At 37.7% G+C, this 23,653-nt stretch overlaps 3 protein-coding genes across 5 annotated transcripts; 1 reads left to right on the top strand and 2 right to left on the bottom strand.

Annotated features, from left to right (window-relative positions):
* Positions 1-1,088: 1,088 nt before the first annotated feature.
* LOC137723480 (pentatricopeptide repeat-containing protein At1g63330-like) lies at positions 1,089-4,717 on the top strand. The gene is made up of 2 exons (XM_068462675.1): positions 1,089-3,716; positions 3,842-4,717. The coding sequence occupies exon 1, from the start codon at positions 1,261-1,263 to the stop codon at positions 3,445-3,447; it is 2,187 nt and encodes a 728-aa protein (XP_068318776.1). The 5' UTR covers positions 1,089-1,260; the 3' UTR covers positions 3,448-3,716; positions 3,842-4,717.
* Positions 4,718-5,737: 1,020 nt separating this feature from the next.
* LOC137722859 (uncharacterized) lies at positions 5,738-10,284 on the bottom strand. Of its 2 annotated transcripts, XM_068461959.1 has the most exons (4): positions 10,115-10,284; positions 9,025-9,371; positions 6,965-8,930; positions 5,738-6,664 (listed from the first exon to the last, which is right to left on the bottom strand). In XM_068461959.1, the coding sequence occupies exons 2-3, from the start codon at positions 9,366-9,368 to the stop codon at positions 6,986-6,988; spliced, it is 2,289 nt and encodes a 762-aa protein (XP_068318060.1). In that variant the 5' UTR covers positions 9,369-9,371; positions 10,115-10,284; the 3' UTR covers positions 5,738-6,664; positions 6,965-6,985. The 2 variants fall into 2 exon arrangements, with proteins under 2 accessions (XP_068318060.1, XP_068318061.1); XM_068461960.1 differs by lacking the exon at positions 10,115-10,284 and having other exon boundaries at positions 9,009-9,196.
* Positions 10,285-12,740: 2,456 nt separating this feature from the next.
* Positions 12,741-14,904, bottom strand: LOC137722981 (probable L-cysteine desulfhydrase, chloroplastic). 2 transcript variants are annotated; one of them, XM_068462120.1, is made up of 2 exons: positions 13,442-14,904; positions 12,741-13,009 (listed from the first exon to the last, which is right to left on the bottom strand). In XM_068462120.1, the coding sequence occupies exon 1, from the start codon at positions 14,784-14,786 to the stop codon at positions 13,446-13,448; it is 1,341 nt and encodes a 446-aa protein (XP_068318221.1). In that variant the 5' UTR covers positions 14,787-14,904; the 3' UTR covers positions 12,741-13,009; positions 13,442-13,445. The 2 variants fall into 2 exon arrangements, with proteins under 2 accessions (XP_068318221.1, XP_068318222.1); XM_068462121.1 differs by lacking the exon at positions 12,741-13,009 and adding an exon at positions 13,018-13,347.
* Between the last annotated feature and the right edge of the window lie 8,749 nt (positions 14,905-23,653).

The following is a 23,653-nucleotide window of genomic DNA, read 5'->3' as shown; positions in this document are numbered from 1 at the left end:
TGACAATAAAATGTATGATAATTTAACTTTTAAATGTTATTTTAATCTATAAAAAATTTTACCTTTGTTATTAAGACATTCCGAGTTTAAAATTCTGGATCCGTCACTGACTGTGGTTAGAATTATAGTTGTAGTAAATTAAATTATCTTGGTTAGGGACGAGAACCAAGTTGATGGCAACTAATAAAGTTAGATGTTGATATAAATAAAAGCAAGGTCAACATTTAACATGGAATGATAGGGATCATGAACATGAAGCATGTTTGTGTTAGGTTAACTAGATTTTGATTTCGTTGCACTCAAGTTAGATATTTTTATTAAATTACATTTTTATTTGAAAGTGTTTTTAAAATAATTAAAAATATTTTTAGATTAATAAAGTATTTTTTATTGTGTTTGACCAAAAAATGTGTTTGTGTGTTCAAAAAAGTTCACGAAGTGCAATATCGCTTCTTTCAATAAGCACTTTAAGTGCTTATAAAAGTGCTTGAAGTTTTTGTGCTCAAATTTTTTACTTCTAATAGGAATTCTAGCAAAAACGACTTCTAACAGAAGTACTTTTTTTTTTTTTTTTTAATTTTTTTTATGAACAAATGATATTCTCTATGCTAAGGAGGTGGGGAAGGCTAAACCTCACACTAGGTTAACAATAATAATGTGGTTCAAATTCACTTTTGATGAGAATCGAACCTAAATCCTCTTACTTACAAATGAAAAAGAATAATATTAGACTGTATTACAAAGTCGCGCTAAAGGTGCTTTCTAAAGAAGTATGTTCAACCGACACCAAACTAGTGACTTCTTGAAAAAGAAATTCATAAAATAAAGTTGGGCCTATTCTTTCGGCCGATGTAGGCCCAAGTCAAGTTGTAATTCATCTGCCGGAGGAAGAAGAGCAGAGCTTGACCTGATCCGGGTCCATCTTTTTGAAAAACGGGTTTTCTTTTCCACCCGTTTCTTCGGAGGATTCTTTATTTTTGGTCTCAATCTAATCTTGACCGTCCAATCGAATCCAACGGTCAAAAAGTGAACCCAGAGAGAGAACAAACCTCTCTGCATTTCTTCACGGCAGAACACATTCACATTGGATACAATCTCTGCTTCCAAGTCTTCTCCGAAATCCTAAGGTGTTAATCTACTTCATGTCGCTCTTTCCCCTCAGGTCAGTGATCAATCTTTCCTGAATTGTCGTTTACCATTCGAACAATTTTTACTCTTTTACCGGAGTAAATAGCAAAAACTGTTTCATGAACTCTTGCAATGTTCATAAAGCTCCATCCTTTAACATTTTCCAAGAGAATCCCCACCTGGGTCTGCTCGAATGCATATTTTTCTGCATCTTCCTGCGCAAAAAAAATCGAAATTTTCTCTGGAAACAATCAGGACCCAGAATATTCATCCGAATTTGAACAAAATATCCAGTCTTTGAGGAATAAGCTTGTCCCGGATAACTTAATCCGGGTTCTGGATAACACTGATGATTTGAGCTCAGCAGTGAAGGTGTTCAAGTGGGCTTCCCTGCAAAAACGGTTTAATCACACCGCCGATACGTATTTTCGGATTGTTTTGAAACTGGGTTTGGCTGGAAATGTTGAGGAGATGGAGGGGTTTTGTCAAAATATGGTGAAAGATCGGTGTCCGGGTGCTGAAGAGGCGCTTTTGGCCCTGATTGATATGTTTGTCAGTCATTGCAGGTTAAGTGAGGCAATTAGGGTGCTTGTGAATTTGAAAGCAGGTGGCTTTAGGCCTTCAATACAGATATTTAATGGTCTGTTGGGTGCTCTTGTGAAAGATAAGAGAGATTTTCGAGATGTCTTATTTTTGTATAAGGAGATTGTGACGGCAGGAATCGTGCCAACGGTTGATACTTTGAATTATTTGTTAGAGGCATTGGTGGAGGCCAACCGCATTGAGTCTGCTCTGGATCAGTATAGAAGAATGAAGAAGAAAAGGTGTAGTCCTAATAGTAGGAGTTTTGAGATTCTTATAAAAGGCCTTATTGCGAAAGACCGAGTGGATGAGGCTGTTATTGTTTTGAATGAAATGGTTGATCTTGGTTGTCAGCCTGATTTGAGTTTTTATTCCTTCATTATACCTTTGTTTTGTCAGGAAAATAAACCGGATGAGGGAATTAGATTGTTCGAAATGATGAGAGCTTCAAATTTTACACCGGATTCATTGGTTTATGAGGTTCTGTTGCAGTCTTTATGCAAGAACCTTAGATTAGATGATGCAATAAAGGTTTTAGAAGAAATGATGGAAACTGGATTGACACCACCAAATAATGTCTTTGTGGATGTAGTAAATGTGTTTTGTAAATTAGGGAAGGTAGACAACGCGATGAAATTCTTGGAGGATAAGAAAATCATGGAAACTTCTGCCTGCAATGTCCTGCTTGAAGGTTTCTGCAGTGTTGGTAAATTTCTTGTGGCGGAAGATCTACTAGTGGAAATGTCCGAAAGGAATGTGACTAATTGTAATTCTTGGAATATTGTTATCAGATGGCTCAGCGAGAACGGAAGGATTAGGGAAGTGATGGAACTTCTAGGTAGAATGGTGGTTTCTTCTTCTCTTCCAGACTCTGACACATACTCAGCTCTGGTCGTTTGCCACTGCAAAATGAGCAACTATAGAAATGCTCTGGATATATTTCATCAGACTCGTGCCAAAAGTTGGGTTTTGGATCGTACATCTTACTCTGAGCTTGTCAAAGGCCTTTGCCTAGAAGAAATGACTCATGAGGCTACTGAAGTGTTCTGTTACATGTCTAGTAATAGATGTTTCATCGAGCCTTCCTCATTCAATATGTTGATCAAGGGTTTGTGTGAGACGGGAAAGGTTGAAGAAGCAATAAGGATGCAACAATTGGCCTATTATGCCGGTACTTCTTCTACCAGTTCAACTTACTCAACTATTATGCTTGGATTGTCAAAATTAGACAAGGTAAAAGATCTGTTGGTAGTTTTCTCAAAAATGCTGGTGGAAGGTTGCAATCTTGATTTGGATGCCTTCTGCGTGCTCATACAAACCATGAGCTTGCAGAATCGAGTAAAAGAATGCGTATTGCTTTTTGATATGATGGTCGATGGGGGTCTTATACCTGATTCAGAGAGACTATTAAATCTACTCTCCTGCATAGCCAACCATTCTCAGTTGCACATGATTTCAGGTTCAATAAATAAACTTATTTCTGATAGTGAAGTTCTAAATTCAGCAATTTACAATGTACTGATTAACGGCTTCTGGAAAGAGGGTTATAAATGCGAGGCCTGTCAATTTTTGGATATAATGTTGGAAAGGGATTGGGTCCCAGATGCTAGGACTCATGGATTGCTGATGGGGTCTGTTGTTGGCAAAGTAGATAGGAACAGGTTGGACTATGATAATTGCACTGTCCAAGATAGTGTTAGCAACATCCTTGCAGAGGGATTAGATGATGTAACATGATAGAAACTTCCATCACAATAATCGTTTTATGACCCGTTGGCCACTCAACTACTTTGGTGAACTGATCTTTTTGCCTCCGATGATCTCTGTTGAAAGTTTTTTCTCCATAATCATTCACACTGAGCCCTTTGTAGCTCTGGTGCTTGCATATATTGTGCAATGGATCAGGGGATATGATTGTTGCCTGCCATGTTCAATAGTTTTGTTCACCTTCACCGAGGTTCATGGATCTCTTCTATATATTCAAACCCTTAACCACGCCAAGAAAGGTACTTTCTTACACCATTATGTTTCTATAGATTCAAACGAAATTGTTTCTTATGAAAATTCTGTGGCGGTTATATTCTGAACAGTTAGTATGCTCAGAATTAACTTTAAAAGTGACATGTTTCAGCCAAATTTTTCGAGCAAGAGGAAAGACAGAAGGTAGAGCAGTGATATCCTATTTGAACTAACTCCTGGGGAAGCTCTGTGTAATCAGAAGTTGAAGCCAAATCCCAAGTCAGAACCAGACACCAGTACTGAAGTTTTTCCCTGCGACATCTTCGGACCTGACTTCTGCAGTACTTTTCTTGCGGGAAAACGGTACAAGGATGTAATGAGAGGCAGAGGGGTGAAGGCTTGGATCGAAGTGGTTGTAGGTACTTTTCCTCCTGTTTTCCTTCCTGTACTACAAATTCAAACTGATGATTTAGCCAGCGGTGTGGAAACTTCAAGCGGCAGGGACATGTTTAAAGAGCCTCTGCTCGGTATATAGTGCCTCGAAATCTCAGGGAAAGCTTAGCTTTTCCGGGACAAGAACTTGTAGTGTGCGGATACGGTGTTAATGGAACAACCCTATGCTTTTTTGAATGGGGATGCTATGTTGACGATGGATCTGTTTCTTATATTGATGGCGCAAAGAGTCCAAAATATATTGTTTCTGCTGCTGATGTTGATACATATCTTGGTGTTGAAGTCCAGCCTATGGATGATAGGGATTGCCGGGAAAAGGTTGTTACGGCGGCCTTAGCTAATGACTACAAGGTCACTTATGAAAAGAAGGGTAAACAAGATTATCCTTCTCTCTTTTTTTCTTTTAAAGTAGAATATCGCTTGTTTCAAAAAGAAAAAGTCAGCTCAATGATTTAAGGGTCAAATATATGTGTTTCATCCTTGCTCGGTTTTCGGTTTCTTGGTTTAGTTAGATGAATTTTGATTAGTTGTTCCCAATAATACCAGTCTTACCAGAGTTTGCTTAGAAATAGCTGACAGGGGAAAGAAGGTTAACACCAAACTAAATGCAGTGAAGTTCGCTTATTTTTCTCTTCTTTGTTGTTGAATTGAAAAGAAGAAGAAACCCTAAACAAGACTAAGAAACAAGTTCTAATATCTAATGGATTCCAATGACGAGAGGGATGAAGTCCTCCGCAACATGATAGTGATCAGAGTCTCCTTCGTGGTTATTGCCGCGGTTGTGGTGATTGTCGTGGGTGGTGTAAAGAACCCCGATGAGGCCACAGCGCTTGATCCAAAGCCAAGGAACAACTCTGGCATTGATCTTAGTTTTGCCACCGTCTGGAAAAACTGATCACGGCCGGGACTTTGCCCGTCTACTCTCGGTCCCATTGGCAACGATTCAGACTCGGGTGCTGTAAACCATTTTACGGCCTCCATCGACGCAACCCTAACGGTAATGAAAAAAGTACAAAAGGGTGCAGTTGAAGAGTGCATGGGATTGATAGACTTGGGGATCAAGCAACTCGAGTTTTTGCTAGCCGTTCGATCAGAAAACTACTTGTTGGGAAGCAAGTCAGGTGATGTTAGGAATGGTCTGGGTGATCTCGTACCAACAAAAATGCCTTAAGCAGTTGCCTTCTAAAAAATTCAGACGACAGGTTGTTAAGCAAGCTTTGGAGAAGGCCATTGAGGTTGGAAGAAATGCTTGGGGCATAATCTATGAGTACTCTGCAAGGCATAATAGGGCTTCCATCTAACCTTTAGGTTAGACTACGTACGCACCTGAAGACGGGATCCCCCCACCAAGGCACCAACCACTCCGCCACCACCACCACCACCAATGCCGCTCATCCCCAAGGGTTGGCATGTTTACAAGCCGAAGGCGGTCTCTGGGACCGACGCTCAGCTTCGACCCATGTTCCTGTAATGGCTTTGTACATGGAGGGAGGAGGCGATCTTGGCCGTGCAAAGGCAAGTAAAAGGGAATATCTTCAAACTAAACGCTCAGCATCTTCGTATAAATGAATTAAACATTGGCCAGCTGACCAAAAGGATAATTTACAAGACAAAAAGACCAAACCTACAAAATGATTGGATGCCAAATTCCAATTCCAACTTCCATGGTACCTTCAACTTCAAGTAACTCTAACAACATCCGCCTCCTAATACCTTAATAAATTAACGTAAATCACACTCATTTACCAAAGTTAAACTACCAAATATCCCGGTTAGCAATTTTTTTTTTGAGAAGAAACTATAACAGTTTATTAAAAAAAAAAAGTGAAATACACAGAAGTGGATAAGAAATCCACCAAGAACAGAACAAGAAAATCTCTCAAGAGGATCTGATTATAAGTAGGAAAACCTCAACCAAAATCACTTTACAACTGCTAACATATCCCACAGTATGTGAGAAAGAGAGTAATTCTTAAAATCATTCGAAAGTGAAGCCCAGAGGGCTGCCCAATATCTTACTCTTCCCCATAGATCTGCTACCCCCACACCAGTATAATCCTCAAAAATTCTTTTGTTACGCTCCAACCAAATGTTCCAAAAAACTGCCAACACCAGACAACCCCACAAATAGCTTTCCTCCCAATTCCTCGAGCCTCAAAATTGGTGCTTAGAAGCTCGAAACAACCCTTTGGAATGACCCAACTAACTCTAACCTCCTGAAACAATTTCCACCACAGTTGAATCGTGTAAGAACAATGAAGAAAAATGTGGTTAACACTCTCCTCCTTAGCTTTACACAAACTGCACCAATGGGGAGAGAAGCAAATAAAAGGACTTCTCCTTTGAATTTGATCACAAGTGTTGAGCTTCCCAATAGCCACTAGCCACACAATAATTTACATAAGCATGTCTACTAAGTTACTAACACATACATTCAGGAACACATCCCACTAACACATACATTCAGGAACACATCCCACTATCTATTTGAGCTGCTTCTAGTACAGATGATGCCCTTGCCGTCGCCCTATCGGATGCAATCCTATTCACAGAACCAACATAAAAAGTCCATCAATTATTAAGGTATGCTCGAAAAAATAACGCAAACACATTTGCCAAAAATACATTGACGAAACAAATAAAAAGATGCAAAATCTCATAGGCATCCCGGGAACTCTACTTTATAGAATCCAAACGTGCTGCTCGTGCAAGTTCATACAGATGACAAGACTATACAATGAAGCCACACCTAACTTACAATGCACTTGAACTTGAATACCAATCCACAGGTATGCTCATCAATAAACCAGTGAAAACATGGACGAAAAAGGTTGATGCTTACCCGACATCTAATACTCTACAATCACTCTTTGCAAGTGGACTTGTTGTGCCCAAGACCCTTGCATCTGCTGCACTGGAGTTGACGCTTAGCCATATCTTGTGATCCATATTTCTTAGTAGTAGGCCTGCCTGGTGGACGCCGGGTGGGCGGAGGGGTTACGGTCACTAGTACTTGAGAAGAAGCCTTCGTCACAGGCATGTCTACATTTGGAACAGGATATATTGGTTCTGAGTATGTCAATCTATAGCTCTCAGTGGTAAAGTATCTTGAACAATAATCATATGGGCTCCTGCCCATGCAACGAATGACAGCAATTGCATGACAGCATGGTAAACCAGTTATCTGCCACCCTCTACAACTACAGTCCCAGCGATCAACATCTACAACTTCAGTGGTGTCACCATGAACCTCAAATCTGCTACCAGTCGACAATAGCACTTGGAGGTTTCCGATGTTCTGAGTTTCCTTTTCTAGCTTTTCCTCCATGGTTGGAGTAAGCCTCGTCAACCATTCATTAGATCCTTCCCTTCTTGTGTAGATCAACTCCATAATCTTACCCCTGATCACATCAACCATCTGTGTTATTGGCAACTCGTGTGCATCCGATGCCCAACTATAGAACAGCTCACCAAAGGTGGATGTCATATGGTTATATCGAGCACCTTGAAAGAATGAATTCGCCCACTTCTGGGGCTCACTTTGTATGATCCAATTGTAAGCCTCCAGTGAGATGCTTTTTATGCTTTCAAGACAACTTTGAAAGTTTTCAGGCCTATGCGCATAAGCAGCACCGTAAAAATCCTCAATCATTAGCCGCTTGACCTCATGAGAAAACTGCCCTTTCAAGTCCCTGATAAGTTGCTCGGTCAAATATCGCAGGCAATAGCCATGATATGAGTCTTTAAATATTTCCGCAATTGATTCCTTCAATCCCTTCTGTCTGTCTGCCACAAATGTCACAGGACAAGATATTGACAATGCAGATTTCAACTGTAGTAAAAACCAATGCCAATTATCATCAGTTTCTGCATCCACCACAGTGAAAGCAACAGGGAATACCCCATCATCCCCGTCAGCAGCTGTTGCAGCCAACAAGGTGCCTTGATATTTCGATTTTAAGGGAATGCTATCCAGGAAAAGGAGAGGCCTGCAACCTTGCTGGAAACCATACAATGAGGCATGGAATGCGACAAAGAGGCGATGGAAACTGGAGTCTTCCTTGGTGGTAAAAGTAGCAAGACTACCAGGGTTTGTCTCCATTATCCTGTCACAGAAAAATGGTAATTGATTATATGCCTCCTTGTACGAACCCTGAAGCTGCTCCTTTGCTATTTCTTTCCCACGCCAGGCCTGGAAGTAGTTTAGCTGTATACCATATTCCTGCTTGATATCGTTCACAATATCCTTGGGCTTATAGTTGGGCATATATTTTAACTTCTCCTTGATAATACTGGCCACCCAACTCCTCGTCGCCTGATGCCCTGTAGTTGCAACAGCACCTTCACAGGAATGTGTTGGATTCATTTTCTTGATACATATTAACTGAGTTGTCGACAACCTTGATGCATGAATTCTCCAAGGGCAGCCTTCAGCCTTGCACTTCACAGTCACACGATGACTATCATTCTTCTTATACCTAAAGGCGAACTGATGCGCAATGGCATATTTGCGCAATGATTCACGAAATTCATGAACGCTGCTGAATCTTTGGCCCACACCCGTAATAGCATTCTGCCACTGGTGTGCACCTTTAGCATGCTTCTCACCGCTAGGGCCAACAAGAGGAAAAATGGGTGATATTTCAGTGGGTATATCAATATGTGCATCAATAGGGCTGGCACCGTCCACAACATCAAGAGAAGCATCAAGTGGGATATCAGGCTGAGTGGTATCACCCACAAAGTCCACGACATCAAGAGATGCATCAACAGGAACCACAGTTTCTGACAGAGTTGTTCTGCTTGACCTGAAAAATCCATGAAATTCATAAGTCTCATAAAAAAAGAAATTTTTTTTTGAAGTGGTATCTAAACTACTAGCTTACATATCAAGAGAACTACCTACTGGGAGGCATGTTCGAGACATCAGGAGGAGCTACTTCCTCCATGACATAAATATCAATTGTTGCAAAATCACCATGAAATTTGATCATGCGCTGGAGATCCTTGTCATTGGAAACAGTAATCAGGGTCTTCTTGTTGCCAGGGAGGAAGTACTTGATAACCATGTTATTGTAGCCGCAACCAAACATTTCTGTGACCTCCAATTTAAACTCATCAAACTTCATCTGGTCATCAATGTCAATAGCATGAGCATCTTTGCCCCTATATGACAATGTACCATCTTTCTCTGTAAAGAATTCACCCCCCGACTGACAAATTGCTATGACTCTCTTCACCTCCATGATCTGCCCCAGTCATAGCAAATCGGTAAGCAACATGTTATTACAGTACATTTTATCAGTCAACTGTACACAAATTTCATAAACAGCATAGATCCTCTCTCACCAGACCTCATTTCACTTCACATTACAGCAATCCGTGGGAATTTACCAGCGTAAACTCAAGATTTCACTGCGACGCAATTTCGTTGAGCTTAAAATCAATACGCACTAAACATAAGTTCTCGGACTTTAACTTCTAGTTAGATTTTTCAAACTGATTATGTCATATTTATTTCTCAAGAAAACCACAGAGTAAAACCCCCAAAGGGCTTGTGGCTAAGTTGGTTAAAGGCATTCACTGCTGCACCAAAGCTCCCAAGTTCGATTTCCCCCTCCCCCAATCACTCGTATCAAAACTAGTCGAACCCAATTGCTCCAAATGCAAGCAATATTTTCAATACAAATACATTATTTACTGTAGTCTCTGAGGTCCCAAGCAGCAAAGGATTAAGCTTAGGCTTTGTTGCAAGTGCAAACTCAGAAAGTCAGCAACTTTCAGACACCCTCAAAGGGGTTCAACAATAAACGAAAAAAAAAAGAAGCAAATGGGTACCAAAATTTCGATCAAAACAAACGGAAATAACACCAAAAATTCAGACTTTAAGTAAAAAAATTCAATCCTGCAAAAGGGTACTCTGAAAACCCTAATTTCCCCAATACCAACACATCAAATCGCGGAAAAACAAGCGGAAATTTGAGATGATTACCTTTCGGAACTGAGATTGTCGTCTGAGTCTCCAATGCCCAATTCGAAGTTGGGATTTTGACCGTGGAATTTGGCTCGCAGCTCTGAAATTTGGAGATGTTCACGCATACGTAACCTACACAATTCAACCCCAAGAGAGAGAAGAGAGCGGCATGTGGCTATTTGGTTTCCCACCAGTTCACCATACTTATTTTCCTTCACAATCACAACCCATCCCAGTTTTTTTTTTTTTTTTTTTTTTTTTTTAAGAAAAAAAAATTAATTCATTATTATTTATTTTATTTCCATCGACGGCTCAGGTCAAGACACATGTTGAAGCCATTGGGATTTGATTTCAGTTTTTTTACAGTTGAAAATCCAATAAACCAAAAAATATAATCGTTGAAAATTCAACGACTCAGAATGTCCCTCGTCAAGTGTTGTTATCAATCTATAGAGAGTCAATTTTGAGAGAGTCTCTTTTGAATTTCTTATTACAAATTTTCATTAGTGTTGAGGATTATTTTTGGGAGTTTAAGTTGTATGATAAGCTTTGTGCATGCATACCATAAACAAAAAGCAAGAGAAATAGTTTTTGTGTCAAAAGTTAATTTCATGTAACTCGTAATTTTTTTTTTTAATGAAATGATACTTTGTAATAAATTATTCAAATATACAGAAAAAAAAAATTTCAAGATCAAGGTTACAAAGGCAAACAAATTACTTTGATCAACTGATCTAACTAACATTTTCAAGTTGACCTATGTTTTCAAATTAACTGGTTTTTTTTTTCTTTTTCTTTTTTTCTTTCACAATTGATGCCATATTTGCACATATAAAGTTTGTAAAGTCATGTGCCATTTATGCCTATCAACGGTCACACACAACCTAACCTTTTCAAATCACTAACGTCTTCGCGCACAAGCAAACAATACAATCACATCATTACACAGTATTATAACTAAATGTTAATATTGATGGACGATATGATTGATAAAAACGAGTGGAATACAAAAAGCACTTCAAACACAAACGTTTGTGAGCATAAGTACTTCCCACGTTGCCCCATTCTGATCTTGATGAATTGGACTATTTGCGTGGTTGTGTTGTACTGAAGTAAATAGTTCGTACTCAGCCACTTCTTATTCTCAACAGGGTTATACAAAATCTTAAATGCTCCAATACTTAGTACTACGGATGTTTTAACCGTTAAATCTTAGTTTTTGTATTTTTAAATAAAGCACTCTATATATTTTATCCGGTACTCCGGAGCACCCTATTGTGTAGAATCCCGCGGCTGAGCTCATGATGCCTCAATGGTTGTCAAGATTCTCGTGACAGAGAACAACGACCAAACTCGCTTATTTTACCACTAAACTTGTGTGTTTTGTTTCAAAATTTTGGACCTTGGTAGGTTTTAAAAAATACAAAACTAACATATTCTTACATTGACTTTTGACAAGCAATGTTCTAAAATGCTTTTAGTACAAAGAGGAAGATTCAGATCTCGATACAGAAAGATACGCTATTCTAATCAACCCGTCTAACCCACAACAATATTCCACTAAATTGTAAATAAACTCAGTGAGTCAAACAAAACTACCAACCGTGGACGTAGCCCAACTCGGTTTTAACACTAGACGGAAAATTGACATCGACTGGTGACGGTGTCAATAGTCTATTTAAAATTTGAGAGCATGTGTGCGGAATATGCCACAAGAATGTCAATCACAAACACGTACTACTTCACCAATTAAAAGTGACTAATACAACATGTTAGATCATGATCAAAGAATAAATATACATTAGTAATACATGATCAAAGAACAAATATACATTAGCAATATCACAAGCGAAAGGAATCCTAAAATAATTACAACAAAGAATTACATTCCTATAATTACGGAGAAGGTTTCAGATTAACTAAATCTATTAAGATCACCTGTAAGTCTTCGTGATTGTGATCATACATAACAATGATCCTATATTTCAAATGACGCATCAAACTAAGTAAATAATTTTAACCACTTAAGTTATACATCAAAGAGCCCACAACTCTACTAATCTAAACTACGCATAAGGGAATTCAAACTTTTGTGCAAAGAAGAAAGTACACAGCTCTAGCCAACTTGATTATGCCCGAGCTTGGGTCAAAAGTTGTTTCTACAAAGTATTTGTACTTCAAATTCAAGAACAGAGTGCAAATTTTTGGAAAAACATAGGCATAACCGCGCCAGCCGCCAATTGGTGTAGGAGAAAATGAAATGTGGGAGAACAAAAAAAAAATTTCAAGCTCAAACCCCTTTTCAGAGAATAAGAATATGAAGAAGAATCCAGAGGAATATGAATATGATCAGAATAAAATCAGCATAACCCAAAAACAGAAAGTAAAATAGTGGAGAATTTGGAGACACAATCTTTTCTTTGCCTTGCCTTCTAATATTTCTAGATTCTAAGACAAGTTACCTTCCAGATCCATAGCAGTGGGGTCCACAAGGAAACCCTCGTCCAAGACTTCTTTAGTTCTTTCTCAAGGTGCAAAAATTTCACTACATACAGCATACCCTAACTAAGTCACGGTCAGGCTCAATCGTTTCTAAAAAGTCTTATTTCGATTTAAGTTTTCTGTTTTAGAGTTTATGAGATAATTAAGCATGCAAATGTCGAAACATTCATTAAACATTTACAACAACAACAATTCCGACAACGCTCAACAGACAGTTGTTAACACGTCCAGGAAACCAAAAACCATGAAGAAATTTGTTTCTGCTTTGATACATGCACTTAGCAGTTTGTTTCTCTACTAGTTTTAGGGATTAATGGTACCGAAACCATTTGCAACTGCTGAGGGATGCAGGCGATGCAGATATAGCCATGGATGTTATTCATAGAAGAGCTTCTTCGGTGCTTCATTGGACTACAATATGCAGACAGTTACATGTCAAAAAACAACTTACTAATAATTAAATCATGGTAATAACTAAAAGAAACATGGCCCCTCCTTGCTTATCATAAACTGCAGATACATCAGGCAAGAAGTTTATACACAACAGAACTATTAATCTATAAGATTCATACTACATTGAGCTTTTCCATGGACGTTTCTAAACCGGACAGGTGGGAGGAGTAACCTACTTCCATGGCCACTACAAGTTGAAACAAACATCTTGACCACCCAATGAAGAAACGCCAGCTAACCATAACTAAACTTCTGGAAATGGTTGTAAGAGCACTTGGATTCATCACAAAATTTAACTAGCATTTCTATCACAGTATGAGAAGAAAGAAAATTGGATTACCACACATTTCTAACTTAAAAACCATAAGAATGGATGGAAGCAGAGCATACCTCATCAGTTAGAAAGTTGAGCACAAGTAAACCCCTCAGAAACAAGCTGATTAATTGCGTCTCTGAACTTGTAATAGTCGTCGACTTTGTTGTACACTTGATGAGAAATTCGACAATACCCATTTATTGACTCAACCTCCCCATTCTTGGGTGGTCGGAAATATATCGGAACTTCAACACCAAACTTCTCCCTCAAATGTGTCCTTAACTTCAGAGTATCCGTCTCATTCAAGATCCCCAAGCAAGCAGGCAACCCAATCATGATCATACTGGCGCACATCTCCGGAGGGCACCCGAGATGTGTTCCCCATGCCTTGGCCAACATCTGCCCCATCTCAACAACAGCCTCATGATTCCTCTTCTTGATCCCCTCAATACCTCCTTCAAACCTATTGATGAATTCCAAAACTGAAGGCACTACCAATTGCGGGCTATAATCCCTATTCCCAACCGAAGCACTTTCTATAGCCAACCCGTTACCATACTCATGGGAAACAACAGGATGGTGCAACTCTGGGCACTTGGGAGACTTCCTACAGTACAAAAACGCAATAGACGGGGGGCAAAAGAACCACTTATGCAAATTACTAGTATAATAATCCGCCCCAATTCGCTTCATATCGACATCAGTACACCCGATACTATGAGCAGCATCTACAAAAATCTGGTCAACATCCTCTTCCCTACAAATCTTAACTAATTCTTCAACAGGTATAACAACACAGGGCATTGAAGTAATATGATCAATCACAGCTAACCTAACCCTCCTACCATTAGCCTTCCCTCTCACCAAAGCTTTCTTAAATTCAGAGATAATTTCATCATTTGATTTCAAAGGAAAAGGCAAAGGGACTTCAATCACATACCCACCGGCACGCGTCACATATGCCTCAATCGACTTCTTCACGGCGCCATAAGCGTAATGAAGCATCACCACAGCATCACCTTTTTCGAATTTGCTCTCCGAAAACCCCCAGGCCGTCTGCTGAAGCACGATGGCGGCGGCGGTGGTGGCGTTGTCGACGAGTGAGACCTCGTCGACATGGTCGGCATTGATGAGCTCCTTGATAATGGTTCTGGAATGGTGGATTCCCTTCTTAAGCTCGTTGAAGTAGAAATGGTCGGGCTGGGCGAGGTTTTTGATCTGCCACCGCCGCTGGGCTTCGATCAAGGAGGCGGGGCAGGAGCCGAAGCTTCCGTTGTTGATCCGGGCGACGTTCGGGTCGTGGTGGGAGAATTCGGCGGCGATTTCGGCGGCGGTGATGAAATTTGGGGAAAGTTTAAGTTTTTTGGAGATGTGGGTTTTGGTGTCGCCGTTGATGTGGTGGTCCGGCCAGGAGGCCATTTGAGAATTTAGGGTTTGAAGGGTTAGGGTTTGCGGAGGTTGATGATGAAGCTGAGGAAGAGCATGAAACGTTCAGAGTGAGAGAGAGAGAGAGAGTGAAGGGAGGGAATGGTTTCAGCCTTTGGGAGAGCGAAAGGGAAAAGAGAGAAATTAATAAAAACTTTGGTGGTTAAAGTATAAATTAATTTTGGGGTGAAATTAGAAAATGGGAAAAGTGTTTTTGTGCCCCCGTCCGGAAGGGAGGATCGGGATTCTGCGATCGTATATCATGCAAACAGTTTTCGTTAGGTATTATTTATATTTAAATTTTAAATTTTAAAATGATTTTTAACCACATGATATATAATGAATGATCACGATTGCAGAATACCTAGAATCCCCAGAAAAAAGGTGTGGCGTTGGAGGTGCCATTAACTGAATAAACTAATCAGGTGGCACCAAATAAGACGCACTCGCTCGAAGACTGGACGGACCATTTCCATTTTGTTTGTGTTCGGTCACGTGACACGCATGGATTTCCAACCTCCTATTTGAGATAATTTTCATTGTGATGGAAATACCGATGGTACATCACGTGTTTTAATGTAGGTGATGGAAAATTTTATTTTTTTAAGTTATTAACATTTTAATACACATATCCTATCATTTGTATAGTAACACGTGGTGTACGACCTCGTGTGTTGGTCACATTGAAAAATATCTCCTCCTATTTAGTATGTCCTTTCATTTACGTTACACAATTACTTCTTTCTTGATTTTCTTGTGATTAGACTAATTGCTTTTCCCTTTTAGTCTAAATCAAGAGAAATGCTCGCGAGATTCTTTCAAAGCGGAACTCTTAATGAATTCTTTGACACCTCACAGTCTAAAGTTAATTGTAGTGTCAATATTATAAAATATTGTGTAAAAACTATGAGATGACAGACAGTCTATAAAGAGTCCTAGAGTCACACTTATGAGAGTATCTCCTTAACGTTTCTCTTAAATCAATTAGGCATTGCTACTTACTTTTTCAACTTTATGGAAAGTATAGTTGTGGCCTTGTGGATTAGTGAGTTGTGTTTGCGTTAGTTGCACGCATGAATCAATAATATGTATCAATGGTTGAAAGTTATTAATTTCGCCTCTCATAATGCAAAACTGAAAAAAGTATAATAATCATGACTCTTGAGTAAAGGAGAGGACACATACTATCATACTATGAATCTATGAACATGGCTATGAGGATTGCCTTTATGGGTCTACATATAACTTATAATATAAGATGAAATGTTAATTTAGTCTCTGAATTATCACCTAACTGAAAATTAGGTACCTAAACTATTTTTTTTTTAGAAAAATCAGTCTTTGAATTATAAAATTATGGCAATTACATCTCTAATATTAGATTCGAAGCTACTATATTCAATTTTTCGTCCATTTAAGTCACGTTACTTGCATGTGATACACATTAGAGGGTAGATTAGTAATTTTTCATAAAGAAATAGTGTATGGAGTTAACTTTGAAGAGCAAATTAAATGTTAGATTCGCAACCTATATAAAATGTTAATGACTTATAGGTGATAAAATGATGGTATTACATTCTAAAATGTCTCAAGTGACTTAAGTTGACGAAAAATTGGGTAAAATAACTTTGAATAAAATAGTAAGTATGAAATTAGCAAATTTTAATGAATTTAGGGACATATTTTACTAAAAAAAAATTAATTCAGTGACCTAATTTTCACTGAGGTAATAGTTCAAGGACTAAATCGGCACTTCACCCTATAATATATGTTCTAAATGCCATATATTTAGGACTAAAACTTACATTATATGTTTCAACAAATAAAAAAAAAACAACTTGGGTTACGTTATATCTTCAATTAATTAGGATAGCTTCTCATATTGAGCGTTACTACGTAAGGTCAGATACGACCAGAATACATAAAATTTTATATTTTTATAGATGAGACCGAATTACTTTAAAAAAAAAAATATATATATATGTATATGTATGCATATGTTGAATTCTCTTACCTAAGTTTTTCTCATGTCTTCGAATGTATCTCCTATATATATATATATGCATTGTATGCGATTAGAGAGACAATTGAACCGATCTTGTTTGCTTCCTATTTGTTGTTGATCCCACGACATTCAATTGCCAGTGTTCATGTCATTATAAAGTTCAATTAAATTGTTATTTTTTTGGAGAGATTTTTCAGTATGTCACGAACATGGTCATGCCATATATCATTATACAAGTGGAGAGACACTTAAAAAAAAAAAAACTTCTTTTCATTTATATAATAACATATATCGTACTGCACCGCTCTAAACCCGGAATCGAAGTGGGAGACCCCTCTACTGCCTGTGTCAGGGCCTATCTGAAAGAGAATCCAATACTTCTTGGTCGTGAATATCTGAACAGAACGAACCGTCTCGTGGATATCTTTTCTAAGACCATACCGAAGGAGCATGGGGTTTCAGGGAGGGGGAAGGGAGGGACTTACGCTTTTATTAAGCTTAAATACTCCTTGTCTTAGGCTTTCGTAGAAGCTAACATTAGGCTATTGGCGTTTTATCCGCATCTTCCCGACCAAGACCCGAAAGAGGTTCGCTTTGCTTTGTTTGGGATGAACTCGCAAAGACTTGACCCTCGTATTTGTCTCCCATAGAGATACTTATAAACCCCTTAAAGTGCATTGATGCAAACTCAATTAGTTGTCGTTCTAACTGCACATTCTTCCTACTGGGCACATTAAAAATCTCTCCATTTTTGGTCATGAGGTTCTAAATCAACAACTATTTAGCTTAGTCAGCATAAAGAGAGAGAGAGATAGAGAGAGATAGAGAGAGAGAGAGAGAGAGAGAACATAATCGGTACATTAACATATTTTTGTTTGATTACTACCATCAATAGCTAATAATGTTGTCATGTCAAATAATTTGACATGTTATGTTTTCTTAATTTTCATTACATATATTCAGTTTTAATCAATGACTTAGACCAACACGTCAAATCATAATTAATTATACAAATATGAATTTCAAGCGTATTTCGTGTTTTCTCACTTCAACTCATCTGCACATCTAAAACCACGTTTAAATGATGTAATCCACACAAAGCAACTAATTAGTACATGATTAGTACTAATTTTAGGACAATTGGGATTAACATTTCTATGGAGTTCGTCGTATTATTTTTGCCATATTGTTTTTGCAGCTGAAATTCCGATGTCAATTTGCCAAAACATGAAAGGAAACCATGTCCTTATTCGTCTTTACACTTTAGTGGGGATTTGCAATTCTGCATCGCAAGTGGGACATGTAAATTGGGTTGCATAATGCAATTTGGTTTGGGTTGGGTCCCAAATCTCTTTCAAAATTGGAGAAATTTTTTATTATGACGGAAACACGGGGGTACATCACGTGTTTTTATGCAAGTAGTGAAAATTTTTATTTTTTAAACTATTAAATTTTTAATACACATATCACACCATTTATATAGTAACACGTGGTGTACCATTCAGTGTTCCAATCATATTGAAAAATCTCTCCCAAAACTGACAGTTTATTTATAGGATGGTGGAACAACGGCAGCTATGTGTACCACATGTCATATCCTTACTATCTCCAATAATATGGGCTACTGACCCAAAATTAAAATTTATGGGCTGTATGCAATCCATACAAGTGTCGAGGTCTTTTCTTTCTCCTTGAATTGAGTTTTTTTGGGCTCTTTTTCTTCACGTGGAGACCGAGACATGCATTGTAATTCTTTTGGGCTCGTTTTTTGGTCATGAGTATAACTTCTTTATTAGTATAACTATCACGGTAAGATACCGTTTGGAGATAAAGTATCATTTGGCACGTCAATTTCATTGTACATTTATGAAGAGCAGCTTAGATATGTCGGGTACATCGTTATTCTATACTATTTCGATCTAATAATACAATATTACGTGTTAATTTCACTTCACATGACGTTGTGTTTAGACACCATCATGATGGTGTACCCTATCCATCTACGCCATTCTTCCATTTTTGTGTCAATTCCCCACATCAGACCTAAAAGTTAAGCAATTTACTACTGTAATAAATCGAACTAAGTTGAAATTAGAAAATGGGAAAAGGGGTGGGGAAGGGGGGGGGGGGGGGAGGGGGGAAGGATCCTCGTTATATTCTTTTCCTATGGATCTTAGGGATCCCGCGATCGTAACCGTTTACATCATGCGATCAGTTTTCGTTAGGTATTATTTATATTTAAAATTTAAAATTTAAAATGATTTCTAATCATACGATATACGATGAACGATCACGATCGCAGAATACCTAGAATCTCCAGAAAAAGGGTGAGGATCCTTTTCCGGGCGCCCCGGGGGACGAGGGCGGCATTGGAGGTGCCATTAATTGAATTAACAAATCAGGTGGCGCCAAATAAGATGCACTCACTCGAAGACTCGATGGACCATTTCCATTTTGTTTGTGTTCGGTCACGTCACACTAAAAAATATCTCCTCCTATTTAGTATTTCCTTTCATTTACATCACACAGTTACTTCTTTCTTGATTTTCTTGTGATTAGACTAATTGCTTTTCCCTTTTAGTCTAAATCAAGATAAATGCTCACGAGATTTTTTCAAAGCCGAACTCTTGATGAAATTTTTGATACCTCATAGTCTAAAGTTAATTGTAATGCCAATATTATAAAATATTGTGTAAAAACTATGAGGTGGCAGACAATCTATGAAGAGTCCTAGAGTCACACTTATGAGAGAATCTCCTTAACGTTTCTCCTAAATCAATTAGGCATTGCTACTTACTTTTTCAACTTTATGGAAAGTATGGTTGTGGCCCTGTGGATTAGTGAGTTGTGTTTGCATTAGTTGCACGCACGAATCGATAATATGTATCAACGGTTGAAAGTTGTTAATTTTGCCTCTCATAATGCAAAACTGAAAAAAGTATAATAATCATGACTCTTGAGTAAAGGAGAGGACACATGCTATCATACTATGAATCTATGAACATGGCTATGAGGATTGGCTTTATGGGTTTGCATATAACTTATAATATAGGATGAACTGTTAATTTAGTCTCTGAATTATCATCTAAGTGAAAATTAGGTACCTAAACTATTTTTTTTAGAAAAATCAGTCTTTGAATTATAAAATTATGGCAATTACATCTCTAATATTAGATTCGAAGCTACTATATTCAATTTTTCGGTCATTTAATTCACGTTACTTGCATGTGATACATATTAGAGGGTATATTGGTATTTTTTCATAAAAAATAGTGTATGAAATTAACTTTGGAGGGTAAATTAAATGTCAGATTCGCAACCTATATAAAATGTTAATGACTTATAGGTGATAAAATGATGGTATTACATACTAAAATGTCTCAAGTGACTTAAGTTGACGAAAAATTGGATAAAATAGCTTTGAATAAAATAGTATGGATGAAATTAGCAATTTTTTTATGAATTTAGGGACTTATTTTACCGAAAAAACAATTCAGTGACCTAATTTTCACTGAGGTGATAGTTCAAGGACTAAATCGGCACTTCACCCTATAATATATGTTCTAAATGCCATATATTTAGGACTAAAACTTACATTATATGTTTCAACAAATAATAAAAAAAAAACAACTTGGGTTACGTTCTATCTTCAATTAATTAGGATAGCTTCTCATATTGAGCGTTACTGCGTAAGGTCAGATACGACCAAAATACATAAAATTTTATATTTTTATAGATGAGACTGAATTACTTTAATATATATATATATATATATATATATATATATGTATGTATATGTATGCATATGTCGAATTCTCTTACCTAAGTTTTTCTCATGTCTTCGAATGTATCTCCTATATATATATATATATATATATATGCATTTTACGTGATTAGAGAGACAATTGAACCGATCTTGTTTGCTTCCTATTTGTTGTTGATCCCACATCATTCAATTGCTAGTGTTCAAGTCGCTATAAAGTTCAATTAAATTGTTATTTTTTTGGAGAGATTTTTCAGTATGTCACGAACACGATCATGCCACATGTCATTATACAAGTGGAGAGACACTTAAAAAAAAAAAAAACTCATTTTCATTTATATAATAACATATAACGTACTGCACCGCCCTAAACCCTAAACCCGGAATCGAAGTGGGAGACCCCTCTGTTGCCTATGTTAGGGCCTATTCGAAAGAGAATCCAGTATTTCTAGGCCGTGAATATTTGAACAAAACGAACCGTCTTGTGGATATCTTTGCTAGGACCGTACTGAAGGAGCATTGGGTTTCGGGGAGGGGGAAGGGAGGGACTTACGCTTTTATTAAGCTTTAATAGTCCTTGTCTTAGGTTTCAGTAGAAGCTAACAATAGGCTATTGGCGTTTTATCCGCATCTTCCTGACCAAGACCTGGAAGAGGTTTGCTTTGCTTTGTTTGGGATAAACTCGCAAAGACTCGACCCTCATTTTTGTCTCCCATAGAGATACTTATAACCCCCTTAAAGTCCATTGATGCAGACTCAATTAGTTGTCCTTCTAACTGCGCATTCTTCCTATTGGGCACATTAAAAATCTCTCCATTTTTATGGGTCATGAGGTTATAAATCAACAACTATTTAGCTTAGTCAGCATAGAGAGAGAGAGAGAGAGAGAGAGAGAGAGAGAGAGAGAGAGAGAGATAGATCTATTACAAGAAACAAAACATTCGTTACATTAACATATTTTTGTTTGATTACTACCATCAACAGCTAATAACGTTGTCATGTCAAATAATTTGACATGTTATGTTATCTTAATTTTCATTACATATATTCAGTTTTAATCAATGACTTAGACCAACACGTCAAATCATAATTAATTATACAGATACGAGTTTCAAGCGTATTTCGTATTTGCTCACTTCAACTCATCCGCACATCTAAAACCACATTTAAATGACATAATCCACACAAAGCAACTAATTAGTACATGATTAGTACTAATTTTAGGACAATTGGGATTAGCATTTCTGTGGAGTTCGTCGTATTATTTTTGCCATATTGTTTTTGCAGCTGAAATTCCGATGTCAATTTGTCAAAACATGAAAGGAAACAATGTCCTTATTCGTCTTTACACTTTAGTGGGGATTTGCAATTCTGCATCACAAGTGGGACATGTAAATTGGGTTGCATAATGCAATTTGGTTCGGGTTGGGTCCCAAATCTCTTTCAAAATTGGAGAAATTTTTTATTATAACGGGAACACGAGGATACATCACATGTTTTTATGCAAGTGGTGATAAAATTTATTTTTTAAGTTATTAACTTTTTAATACACATATCACGCCATTTATATAGTAACACGTGATGTATCACCCCGTGTTCCAGTCACATTGAAAAATCTCTTCCAAAACTGACAGTTTATTTATAGGATGATGGAACATCGGCAACTATGTGTACCACGTGTCACACTCTTACTATCTCCAAAAATATGGGCTAATGACCCAAAATTAAAATTTATGGGCTGCATGCAATCCATACAAGTGTCGAGGTCTCTTCTTTCTCCTTGAATTGAGTTCTTTTGGGTTCTTTTTCTTCATGTGAAGACTGAGACATGTATTATAATTCTTTTGGGCTCGTTTTTTTGGTCATGAGTATAACTTCTTTATTAGTATAACTATCACTATAAGATACCACTTGGAGATAAAGTATTATTTGGCACGTCAATTTCATTGTACATTTATGAAGAGAAATTTAGATATGTCGGGTACACCATTATCCTATGTTGTTTCTGTCTAATAATACAATATTACGTGTTAATTTCGCTTCACATGAGGTTGTGTTCGAACACCACCACGATGGTGTACCCTATCCATCTACGCCCCTCTCCCATTTCAGTGTCAATTCCCCAGATGAGACCTAAAAGTTAAGCTATTTACTATTGTAATAAGTCGAACAAAGTCGAACTATAAAACTAATCGACAATATGAGGAGTAACTCAATTACTCATAAACACATGTAAAATTCCTCTTTTCTTCGATCTGTCATTCATACTCACGACAGTGTGCAATTTGACTCTTAATCTTTTAATTTGTTTATTGTATTTCTCACCAAATTTATTAGTTGTAGTTTGGAAATTGAAGATTGCCAGATTGGTTGTTGAGTATTATCTGCAAAAGGACAAGGGTTTCAATTTTGATTCCCACACCCCCACCACCCTCCTTCGTGTCCACGTCTCGTTATCTATGAAACTTCTCGGTAGCTTCTCATCAGAAACAACTGCATGGCCATGCCCGTGGAAACGTACGTACTACCTTTCCTTCCACCCAAACTCTTTACTCTTCCTTTGAAATCCAGTTTTTTCACTTAATTTTTCTGTCTCTTTTTGTTTCAATCAGGTTATTATTAAAGAATTGGTGACAACTTTCTTACTTTAACTTTCCTTTTCAATCGTCCCATTCTTTTTTTTCTTCTTGCAATGTTGGATGAGCACATTTATCAGTTATCTAATAAATAAACTAATTATGTATTTTTTTCGTTAAATATTGAAATTATGACATCGGTAGTTGAACGATCTTGAAATTGCTTTTAGTCCATGTAAGGGAGAAAACCTTGTGTGTAGAGCTAACCTGACCACATAATTGGTTGTTTGGATCCCTCACAAAATCATAAAATTCCTTATATTTTGGTCCTATTCAACGCCCGCAAACTTATCTAGTGTGAGAGTTGCCATAATCCCGTAGCCCTCCCAATTTATTTCTCCAAATTACAAATTAGCAGGGTACTGTTGATTTTCACGAGCATGGAAAGGCGCGTGGCCTTGTGAGTAACCAATGGTGTTGTCTCTGTATGGACCACTATAAGAAGGAAAGTGATCTC

Source organism: Pyrus communis, chromosome 17, assembly GCF_963583255.1.
Source record: "Pyrus communis chromosome 17, drPyrComm1.1, whole genome shotgun sequence".
Taxonomy (NCBI): domain Eukaryota; kingdom Viridiplantae; phylum Streptophyta; class Magnoliopsida; order Rosales; family Rosaceae; genus Pyrus; species Pyrus communis.
This window is presented reverse-complemented; position numbering and strand designations above follow the sequence as displayed.